Raw genomic sequence first — 11,864 nt, 5'->3', positions numbered from 1 at the left:
AAGTAGTTGTGTAGTGTTGCTAGTCAATACACACTGTGCTCCATCCCAGAAATGTCTGCATTTCAGTAGTTTGAAATTATCCCCCTTCATGACTGATGCCAACCAATGTTTCTGGAGAACCTTTCCTCCAAAGATCTCTAAGCACTGGACACACTTAACAAACAATATATTTGGGGAGCAGTGTCTTGATCACTGAAATGAATTAGGGAAAATATAGGTTAACCATTAGGAAATGCTTTATAGCTAGAAGAACAAACTGCCAAATGAAGTTGTGTAATTGCCATTGCTAGATATTTGTCAAGGCTTTACATACACACCCATCTATCAGAGATGGTTTAAGGATAATGAAATCAGTCTTACCCCAATGCAGGGATGTTGACTGAATGAGTCACTTTAGGTATATTTCACCCCCAAATAATTATTTTTATGCTTCCCACCTTACCCTAACCAGAGTTACAACAGCAGACATGGTTTCAGCACAAAATCAAAAGAAAATAGCCCTTTCCTCTCAAATATACCCCATACCTAAATGAAAGAAGGAACATGTGATAGAAAGTAGAGCCAAAATCAATGTGACCTTTATTATTTTAACAGCATCTTTCAGCACAATTACAGAGTTACAGGGTTGCAGAGAACAGAGTGGAAGTATAAAATAACAAAAATAAATAGAACAAGAGCCAAGGAGGACAGCAGGAGCTGGCTGGAATCAGGTGGTGAAGGGCAGATGGAGGGTTCAGATTGGTCAAAGGCTTTATGCTTCAGCCACCAAAGTTATGAATTCTGTAGAAGAGCAAATTTGCTTAAGAATAGCAAGAAAAAAGTAAATTAAGAAGCAGCAAGTTACAGAGGTTCACAGCATCGCCAAGACAGCAGGGTCAACTTCATTAACAACTTTTCACAATTGAATGGCTTATAAACCTAAATGCATCAGAGGGTCAGATTGTGGGTCAGAAAACCTCACAGTGAAGCTAAAACATTTCTGAGAGGTCAAAGAGGGAATTCAGGATATGTCAATCCTCCACACAGACTGCCCGTTGCTGCTCAGTTGGACAAGCTCTTTAACTATGCAGCACTTCTTAGTCACAAAGCCAGTTTCCTTTGTGAACCCAACAGACATTAGCTAACAGGAAGAAAGCAAGCACTAGATATACATTTTGCAGTGAGGTGGATTTTGCTCTGTCAGTGGCTGGCAGTATGTCTGAAAGATTTTTCATAGCACTTGTGCCCCAGTATTACAAATATATTAACTATAATTCATAATAATAATTGGCAAACTGACAGAAGCCAGTACATTTTAAAAGTCTAAGGCTGAGATTCCATCTGCTTTAAAATCTAGGTGAAAACTTGGCTCCTTTTGAAGTCAATGGCAAAACTCCCATTGACTTCATAGGGCCAGGATTTCACCCTGTGGCTTTTATTATTGTGTATTTACAACTGTAACGGTTTAAAAAAAATGATATATTTTGCATTTAGTTTCCTTGTGTTTTGGTTAAACAATAAATCTTTCAGCACAGATTATAAAGCACAGGAAAGGTATGTTTGCATCTCAGTAACTCCCCAGCACATTGAGCTTTGAATACTGTATTACCCAAGGAAGTCATAATTCCTCTTTCTGTACAGACTTGGAATGGTGATGCGTGAGAAGACTAGGTAAAGTTTTGAGGACCTCAGTGTATTAAAAAAGATACTGATAAACTGAAGTGAATTTAAAGAAGGGCAACAAAGCTGATAAAGGGTTTAGGGGGCATATTCTACAAAGGAGAGGCTTAGGGGATTTTAACATGTTCAACCCAGAGCAAATATGACAAATGGGGGATGTAACCAGCTGTAAATATTTGAGAAGAATTTACTGAAGGGCGAAATAATGAGGGGCAATGCCTTGAAATGTAGAAGTGTGGAAAATGGATCTTAGACATTAGGAAGCAATTACTAACAGTGAGGTCAATAATGTAAGCGCAGTGACATAGTAGAGGTGTTCCAGAATGGTTTTGATAAACCCTAATAGGTTGGCAGAGATGCCAATAGGGGTTATATTAAATCCACATGTATTAATTAATTATTCTATAGGGTGTAAATCCAAACTAGGATTAGTGATGCAGAGTATGCAACATAAAAGAGCGGTAAAGCCCAGGGTGTGGGTATGTGAACTGGAACAGTTTGACTGGTGAGTTAAATGTTGCACAATCCAGCTTAAGAGGAAGCAAAAAACCACTTTGATGGGAACTCAAGAGTATTCAGGGCAGAAAGAGAAAAACATGTGATTGCTCAAGCCACCGCATGAAGAACATAACATAAGAACAGCCATGCTGGGTCAGACCAAAGGTCCATCCAGCCCAGTATCCTGTCTACCGACAGTGCCCAATGCCAGGTGTCCCAGAAGGAGTGAACCTAACAGGTAATGATCAAGTGGTCTCTCTCCTGCCATCCATCTCCACCCTCTGACAAACAGAGGCTAGGGACACCATTCCTTACCCATCCTGGCTAATAGCCATCTGTGGACTTAACCACCATGAATTTATTTAGCTCTCTTTTAAATGCTGTTATAGTCCTAGCCTTCACAACCTCCTCAGGTAAGGAGTTCCACAAGTTGACTGTGCGCTGTGTAAAGAACTTCTTTTTATTTGTTTTAAACCTGCTGTCCATTAATTTCATTTGGTGGCCCCTAGTTCTTATATTATGAGAACAAGTAAATAACTTTTCCTTATTGACTTTCTCCACACCACTCATGATTTTATATACCTCTGTCATATCCTCCCTTAGTCTCTTCTTTTCCACGCTGAAAAGTCCTAGCCTCTTTAATCTCTCCTCATATGCGACCTGTTCCAAACCCCTAATCATTTTATAGTTGCCCTCTCTGAACCTTTCTAATGCCAGTATATCTTTTTTGAGATGAAGGAGACCGCATCTGTACCATATTCAAGATGTGGGCGACCATGGGATTATAAAGGGCAATAAGGTGTTCTCCATCTATTCTCTATCCTTTTTGAAGATTCCTAACATCTTGTGTTTTGATTGCCGCTGCACACTGTGTGGACATCTCAGAAACTATCCATGATGACTCCAAGATCCTCTTCCTGATTAGTTGTAGCTAAATTAGCCCCCATCAATTTTGTAATGTATAGCCATGGGGCGTAGTTGGAGTCCAAGGTGCGAGAGTTACTGACATTCTACAAGCACATTGAATATTATCATCGAAATTGCCAAATATGTCCCGCGACGCGGCATGCTTCACCCAATAAGTCTATGTGAGATTTTTGAAACAGTCCTCTAAGGCAGTCTTGCATCTGTCATTAACTATCTGAGCAGTTTAGTAAGCCAATACTGCACAACTTGGCCACCGAGAAGCCAGATCGACTTGGTCTATACGCCGTCCTTCCCATCGGTTTCTTCCATCAGAGCATATATGAACTATAGCCGATCGGACCGGATCCCTAAGGAATGACCCGTACGAACACCGCTAGTTACCGGACACAAGGCGCAGGCCCCCGCGCGAGCTGAGAGACTTCACCTATTATCCTAACCCTTTGTTGCCTGCCTTAACAAAAGTTCAATCAACGCACCGAACTAGGATAATCCCATATCCTATGAACAGAACTTAATTACGGTAAAGCCTATGTGAGACCAATTATCAAAGGCCTTTCGGAAAATCTATAAGTACACAACGTGTTCACATGTTAAAGTAACCCCTGCAAAGAACGTAATAGCATCAAATAGAACAGAAAAAAATTCCCTTTAGCACTAGAACCAGTGTCTTTCCACAAATCACAAGTTATGTCCTATCTATAGCATCTACGAATTGATTCTTACTATTCCGCGTTCAACTATCTCCCGGTACGTATCTAGGCATACTACAAACCATAGTTAATAATTCTGCAATTTCACATTTGAGTTCTTTCAGAACTCTTGGGTGAATGCCATCTGGGTCCCGGTGACTTGTTACTGTTAAGTTTATCAATTAATTCCAAACCTCCTCTAGTGACACTTCAATCTGTGACAATTCCTCAGATTTGTCACCTACAAAAGAAAAGCGGCTGCTCAGGTTTGGGAATCTCCCTAACTTCCTCAGCTGTGAAGACTGAAGCAAAGAATTCATTTAGTTTCTCTGCAATGACTTTATCGTCTTTAAGTGCTCCTTTTGTATCTCGATTGTCCAGGGGCCCCACTGGTTGTTTAGCAGGCTTCCTGCTTCTAATGTATTTAAAAAACATTTTATTACCTTTTGAGTTTTTCGCAAGCTGTTCTTCAAACTCCTTTTTGGCTTTTCTTATTACATTTTTACATTTAATTTGGCAGTGTTTATGCTTCTTTCTATTTACCTCACTAGGATTTGACTTCCACTTTTTAAAAGATGCCTTTTTATCTCTCACTGCTTCTTTTACATGGTTGTTAAGCCACGATGGCTCTTTTTTAGTTCTTTTACTTTGTTTTTTAATTTGGGATATACATTTAAGTTGGGCCTCTATTATGATGTCTTTGAAAAGTGTCCATGCAGCTTGCAGGGATTTCACTCTAATCACTGTACCTTTTAATTTTTGTTTAACTAGCCTCCTAATTTTTGCATAGTTCCCCTTTCTGAAATTAAATGCCACAGTGTTGGGCTGTTGAGATGTTCTTCCCACCACAGGAATGTTAAATGTTGTTATGTCATGGTCACTATTTCCAAGCGGTCCTGTTATAGTTACCTCTTGGACCAGATCCTACGCTCCAGTCAGGACTAAATTGATAATTGCCTCTCCCCTTGTGGGTTCCTGTACCAGCTGCTCCAAGAATCAGTCATTTAAAGTATCAAGAAATTTTGTCTCTGCATTTCATCCTGAGGTGACATGTACCCAGTCAATATGGGGATCATTGAAATCCCCCACTGTTATTGAGTTCTTTATTTTGATAGCCTCTCTAATCTCCCTTAGCATTTCATCATCACTATCACTGTCGTGGTCAGTTGATTGATAATAGATCCCTACTGTTATATTCTTACTAGAGCAGGGAATTACTGTCCATAGAGATTCTGTGGAACATGTGGATTTATTTAAGATTTTTACTTCATTTGATTCTACATTTTTTTCCACATAGTACCACTCCCCACCCCGCATGACCTGTTCTGCCCTTCTGATATATTTTGTACCCTGGAATGATTGTGTCCCATTGATTGTCCCAACTCCATCAAGTTTCTGTGATGCCTAATATACCAATATCCTCCTTTAACAACGAGGCCCTCAAGTTCACTCATCTTATTATTTAGACTTCTAGCATTTGTGTACAAGCACTTTAAAAACTTGTCAGTGTTTATTTGTCTGTCCTTTTTCTGATGTGTCAGATTCTTTTTTATGTGAATGTTTCTTGTCTGGTCTGGCCCATACTTTATCCTCTTCCATCCTCTCCTCCTGACTAAAACCTAGAGAATCTCTACCAATATGCTGTCCTCTAAGAGAAGTCTCTGTCCGATCCATGTACTCTGCAGCAATCAGCTTTCTCCCATCTCTTAGTTTAAAAACTTCTCTGCAACGTTTTTAGTGTTAGGAAGGAGCCCATAGTGGGAAATGCAGCCGTCGTACGTACAAAACCTTTCATGTCTCCATAAGGGAATACAACCAGTGTTTTTAATGTAGAAACATTCAGGATATTGGCAACGTTAGAATTTAATCTTTTTTTTAACATGTAGTATATATGGAATAAAATGCAAATAAATTAATCATGGTTATAGCCAGATATTTTCTAAAGCATATATTTATATTGTTACTATTATTGTATATTGTCAACATAGTTCAAGGCTGTTTATTTAATAAAATACATTATGTATATGAGTAACCTCTCTATATGTTACACAATGTCTATGAATGTTTCCTATATTTCCAATATATCATATTTAAGGATTATAAACAAATTCCAGATTTCTAATTATGTAAAACTTATTTTCACTTTATTCTGCAATGCTCTTTGGCCCATCAGCAGACTTTTCCTCAGCATTGCAGAGGACTTCGCACAAACCTGTGGTGTTTCATTGAATTACCAAAGGTAATCTCTGTGAATTTATTATAAACTAATCATTTCTCTCTCCAAACTGGTAATACATTATTTTGGGAGTGCAAAAGAGAGAAACTCATCAGAGCATTTTTTACCTCCTCCTGATTTTTCTTCTTTTTTTCAAACTTGGGCCAACAAATAATTGATTTGAATTCTGAACATCGTTCATGACAGAGCTCTGAGAAAATGACTGGTAGAATCAGAAGTATTCCCAGATTCTCAGCTGGAGTGAAGCTTGAATGCATGTACTAGATAAAGGTTGTGATCTACAGATCTTTTCCCTGTAGCACATGGCTTCTGACATCACAGGCCTACCAGTGTCAGGTAGCTGGAGGAACCGAAGGGTATGATTTATATGTCCAATAGCTAACACACATAAAAGGTCAAAAAATGATCTCAAGTACAAACCTTCCTTTATTTTGTTTTCTCTTTCACCCTTGGAATCTGAGCATGAGATGATGATGTCTTCCAATTGAGGGACTGTGGAAGGCTAGACTCACCTCCCCTGAAACCGACTATGTTGCCTCAGTAGCATTCCCCCTTCAGTCTGGGAGCAGAGGCCTGCTCCCAGACTGAAGGGGGAATGCTACTGAGGCAACATATGCCTCCTAGGTATGCCTCCTAGGTAACATGGACCTGGGATTGGAAGTTGTTGTGGTCCAATTTTGACTGAATCAAATGAAAGATGAAGGGATTCAGTACCTCTCAAGAGATGGGTCAGCACCTTTCAGGAGTAGGCCCCGTGTTTTCAACACTTCTAGATTGGCAGGCCAGCCCCAAAATACAAATCTTGATCAATTTAGCCAAAAGTATAGATACATTATTGGAATAATTCCTAAATTGCGTGTGGAAGCAGAGATGAGTTCTGAACAGCAGATCTGAGAGATCATTCCTAATCTGAGATGTGTTTCTGAAGGAGGCTCCATAGGACAGCTGAGATGGAAGTCTACAATGAAAGACCTGAGGAACTGGTGGACCTGGCATGCTCAAACATCTTCCGAAGGCACTGAATACCAATTCTTCATCTCTCAGAACTATTATGGGCTGCTGGGAACTACACTGAGGCTACTCAGGGGATATCCAATTAATTACCATCATCTGCAAAAGGCTGGATCACCATAGTCAGCTAGTGATTGATGAGGCTGATGTTTGAAAACGTAACCCAAGGGATGGACCCAGGGTGAAGGAGGACAATTCGTTTATTAGAAAAAAATCCAGTGTTTCTGTAGCAGAAAATATAGCATCAAAATTAAAAAATATCAAAGCTAAGAAATAGCTGTGGGAGTTCCAACTTGCCAAGGCTTTAAAATGGTTGGGGAATCAAGCATATTGTGAGACAGAGCAAAGTGTCTCAAACATGTCACTTATCACCATTTCCCCTCACTCTTTTGCTCTGTCACCCACAACAAGTAACTTGCCACACACTCCATGCCTTACTGGTGCAGGAGTTTGCGAGTAGAGTGAGGCGTGGGAGGGAGAAGAGTTCTGGAATGTTGCTTGGTGACGGTGTGGCCCAAAGAGTGCCAGGAAAAAGAATCAGGATCTTGATTCCCTTTACACTTACACTAGTGTAAATCCACAGTAACTCCACAGAATTCAGTAGACATACACAGGTGTGAAACTGATGGGAGAGGAGACTCAGGCTAAGGAAATACTCCAGATTGCTCTCATAGAATAGGTCTGCTCCCAGGCATTGCTTCACTTTTTTTTTTTTTAAATGTTGGCCACATCATTAATTTAAGAGACACCAACACCGTTCTCTTTCATATAAGTCAAGATAAGTCTGAAATATTTCATAAGTTGAGTCTTCTTTTAACTCAACTGAGATTGCTCCTGTTTCTCAGCCATGGAGGTATTAAGTTGGTCAACCAACTATGAGCATCCTTACAAGGATCTTCAAATGACTTGATTACTGAAAATTGCACTCCTGTCCAGATCTCTGTGAATTGAGCCACTAATTTGAGTGGGACTAAAAAGGCTCTGTCAGTAATAAAGTGTGTGAAAGTATCTGAGATTTATGACATAGAACCCTGAGTTCAAGACTGCTGCTAATAGTCAGCAACAGCTTGCTTTGCTCATATGCCACCGTGACATAATCAGGGCCTGAGAACTTAAGAGGATTTAGCCAAGAAATAGGCTCACAGACACTCTTCTATTGGTGTGCCTTGGTCAGGCACCTAAGCTTATCTTATTTGTCCCCTCTCTCATTGGGTAATTTTGTATGCCATCCCTTCTGTTTCTACCCTATAAACTGTGAGATCATGTTGGGTAACCTCACTTTGTCTTGTATTTTTGCACATCATTTGAAGACAACGCCTTTGTAAATCCAAGAGAATGGATAATACTAAGAGACAGGACTATCTGAAGGAAAAATTGAGATGTTTCTAGTTTTCACCCTATCAAAGGGACTGTCAGGATGATGGGAAGTTACAAAATGATTTTCTACTGCTGAGCTGACATAATGCTCCAGATAGAACCTCTCCCTTTCCACTTCCTCTCTTATAATGGAGGGTTCATTCGGACCTGTACATCTTCATATCTGTTCCAATGAGGCTTGATAATGTGGAGGAGAGAAAAGAAGAGGCAAAGGTAGAAATTCAATCTGTGGACTAGTTTGACAAGAAGTTGCCAGGAAAAGCAAAATATCAGTTTCCAGATTTCTTGTAAGCCTGATGATATCATCTTGATAGTTAATGACGTTAAATGACAGGTTTCCCCATCTTTCATGTGAAGATTATTGTTGCCACACATATTGTGGGAACTTGGATACACGGTGATGGCATGAAGGCTACACAATGGACTTACCCAACACTGAATGTTAATAATTTGCTTTACTAAGCCATCAGAAGTCTTACATCATGTTCTCATTTAAATGAAACAGCATTTTTTTAATCAAGGAGAAATGCTGCTATTCAGCTCCTGCTCTCTTGCTTTCTCTCCCTTCCTCCCAATTCAGCTCCTGTAAACTCTAAGGGCCTGATCTTGAACCCATTGCAACCAATGGAAAGACCCCACTGACTTCAGTGAGGATTGGATGGGGCCCTTTAGCTCTCTGCCCTGTGAGTGCCTTTGCTGTCTCCCATCCTGTGCCAAATCTGGGTTTCTATGAACTCCTGCTCTCTCTAGTGTTGAGACTCAGCTTCTGCACCAAGGAAGGTACCACAAATTTAGCAAGCCCTGAAATGTAACTAAGTCCTAATCTGCCCTCCACAAGGTCACAACTGGCAAGGAAGCCTCTGGTGCTTATACCTCTGTACTAGGGGCAGAATTTGATCCTCCTTGAAGCCACCTACCATCAATGCCGATTTTGCCATCTCCATCCTTATCTCCAGCAGCCAGGAGTGTCTTGGTTTCTTTATCAGATAGGTCTCTGCCATTAGAGGTGAAACCCTTCAGTATAAATCTGAAGAAAAGGCATACAACAAAGAGGAGGCTGGGTCAGTAGAGTTTAACATTCCTGGTTTTTAGAGATGACTAGCAGTGGTGTTGAGACATGCAATTGAATCCAAAGGCCTGGCCCTGGTTGGTGACTTTCTTCACCACACAGAAAGAATGAGAGCTCTCACCTGGAACTGTTTGAGATGGAGGAGTTGTAGTTAGACTACAGATCACTCACATAAAAGGTAGGGCTTGGCTACACTCAAAACTTCAAAGTGCTGCCGCGGGAGCGCTGCTGCGCAGTGCTTTGAAGTGTGAGTGTGGTCACAGTGCCAGCGCTGGGAGAGAGCTCTCCCAGCGCTGCACGTACTCCACCTCCTCATGGGGATTAGCTTGCAGCGCTGGGAGCCGCGCTCCCAGCACTGTGGCACTGTTTACACTGGCGCTTTACAGCGCTGTATCTTGCAGCACTCAGGGGGGTGTTTTCTTCACACCCCGAGCAAGAAAGTTGCAGCTCTATAAAGCGCCAATGTAGCCAAGGCCGTAGATACCTTTCTCTCCACACACATTTGATCCTACTTTTAATTGTTTACTCCCCCTGCTGAACCATGCAAACAACTGGCCGCTGCCCAAGACAGGGCAGTCAGGACTCTGAATGGGACCCCGTGCTCACGTATGTTTTACTCAGATAAAAATATGAACACATCCTTTTAATATAAGGATATAGGGAGGACTCGTCCTGCTTACTTCAACTCATTCTCCTCAATGAAGCCACTTCGATCTTTATCAAGAATGTGGAAAATCTTCTTTATATCTTCCTGGCTCTTCTTTTTCAGTCCCACCATTTCAAAGAACTTCTTGTGGCAGAAGGATTCAGCAGCTGCAAGAGAAGAAGAGTGAGGCTGGGTTAGTGGTAGGCTGGTTACTGATGCACATTGGCATATAGATGCTCCTGATTTTCTCCCTCTCTGCCACAAAGAGCCTTCCTTCTTAATCCTACCTGTGGTAAACCCAGGACAAACAGCTACAAGGGTGGGGGGTAGTAATTAGTCCCAGGGGGTTAAAAGGCCTTTCCCAATCCACTGAGGAGAGAGAACCACGGTGAAATAAGGTACAGCTGGAACAGGAGGTTACTAGGGAACTAATTAGGTTCATCTGGCTCCTAGTGCTTGTGACCTTTTTAACCCCTCCCCTGTATGGAGGTGAGAGATGTAGGGAAGCTGTCAGTAGGTTGGGTGCAGCAAGATCCTGAGCCCTCCTAGGAAGGAAGGCTGCGCTCTCCCCAGGAGAGAAGGAAAACAAGCACAAGGAATAGCTGGACCCTGTGCTACCATTAAGGATTTGCCTTGCCCAAGCCTGTGTCTCCAAGGCTAAAAAGGACTGAGCCTGCTGAGGAGAGGAAGGTACTTTGCCACATGCCCCCTAGAGGCCACAAGGTCAGGGCCCCCATTGTGCTAGGCGTGTACATATACAGAGCAATATGCAGTCACTGCCCCAAAGAGCTTAAACTCTGAATAGACGAAGGGTGAGAGACAGTGCCCCACTGTACAGAAGGGGAGAAGTGACATACCCAAGGTCAGCCTGAGAGGCAGTGAGGAAGCTGGGAATTAAACCCAGGTCTCCTCTCTTCCCATCCAGTGCCTACAAGATCTCCTAAAGAGGAGTAAGAGCGTTCACCTGAAACCTGAACTGAAGTCAGACTGTACCGAACATAGTTTTAAAACTTCCTCTTTTGGAAATCAGAGTTCTGCCTGGCTCAGCCGCGCAGGCTGACACGGATAAGACCCCCCTCTAGTTTACGGTGACATCTCTCCTGTTTCCTCCTTTCCCCACAGAGCGCTTCAGAACATCAAGTGGTGCATTTTAGGAGCCAAAGGGACATGCAGAAGTAGTTTGTATTGTGGGGCACAGTCCGATGGACTGCTGTGCTGCATGGCCCCTGCAAGATCGTATTCTGCACGAGTGGGGGGGGGGGGAAGCTGAGGTTATCTGGCTAACTTCGCCCTTCCTTCATCAGCACCTCCACCCATATGGAGCCCTATAACAATGTGGACTGGAGAGATGTTAGGGGAAATCAAAGTGCGGTGGGCTTCCCTGTTTGCACAGCAGCCTTACCCCAGTAGCATCTCTGGGTTTACAGCAGCATAAGGGTCTCCTGGGAGCTGCTTGAGTCCTTAGTCGCAGCTAATTCTACCCGGGGCAAAGTGCCCTGGGTCTTTGTGATGGTACTAGAACCATGGAGACAGCTGCCCGAGCGAAGAGAGCGCGGCCCGATGTCCCTTCAGCTCCTGGCTGCTGAGTTTTCTGGTTGTGCGCTCTGTGTCCGGCTGAGTAGAGCTTGCTGGTTAGAAACTTGGAGCTGCAATGCTCCCGTAGAATAGACTTTGCGGCCCAGTAGGTCCATCCTTCTTGCCTCCTTGGACTTGGGGGCTGGCGCTTCTTGCCCATGACGTTCCCTCTCGTTC

The 11,864-nt window shown here is 42.4% G+C and overlaps 1 protein-coding gene across 1 annotated transcript in view; it reads right to left on the bottom strand.

Annotated features, from left to right (window-relative positions):
• Nucleotides 1-567: 567 nt before the first annotated feature.
• The window catches only part of PVALB (parvalbumin), a 14,286-nt gene continuing 2,989 nt past the window's right edge, over nucleotides 568-11,864 (bottom strand). The window contains exons 3-5 of the mRNA XM_075064316.1: nucleotides 10,147-10,279; nucleotides 9,315-9,424; nucleotides 568-780 (exon numbers count right to left, since the gene is read on the bottom strand). Coding sequence (XP_074920417.1) covers nucleotides 752-780; nucleotides 9,315-9,424; nucleotides 10,147-10,279 — 272 coding nt within the window. The 3' untranslated portion in view covers nucleotides 568-751. The remainder of the gene's footprint in view (nucleotides 781-9,314; nucleotides 9,425-10,146; nucleotides 10,280-11,864) is intronic.

The sequence above is a fragment of the Chelonoidis abingdonii genome, chromosome 1, assembly GCF_003597395.2.
Source record: "Chelonoidis abingdonii isolate Lonesome George chromosome 1, CheloAbing_2.0, whole genome shotgun sequence".
Taxonomy (NCBI): domain Eukaryota; kingdom Metazoa; phylum Chordata; order Testudines; family Testudinidae; genus Chelonoidis; species Chelonoidis abingdonii.
This window is presented reverse-complemented; position numbering and strand designations above follow the sequence as displayed.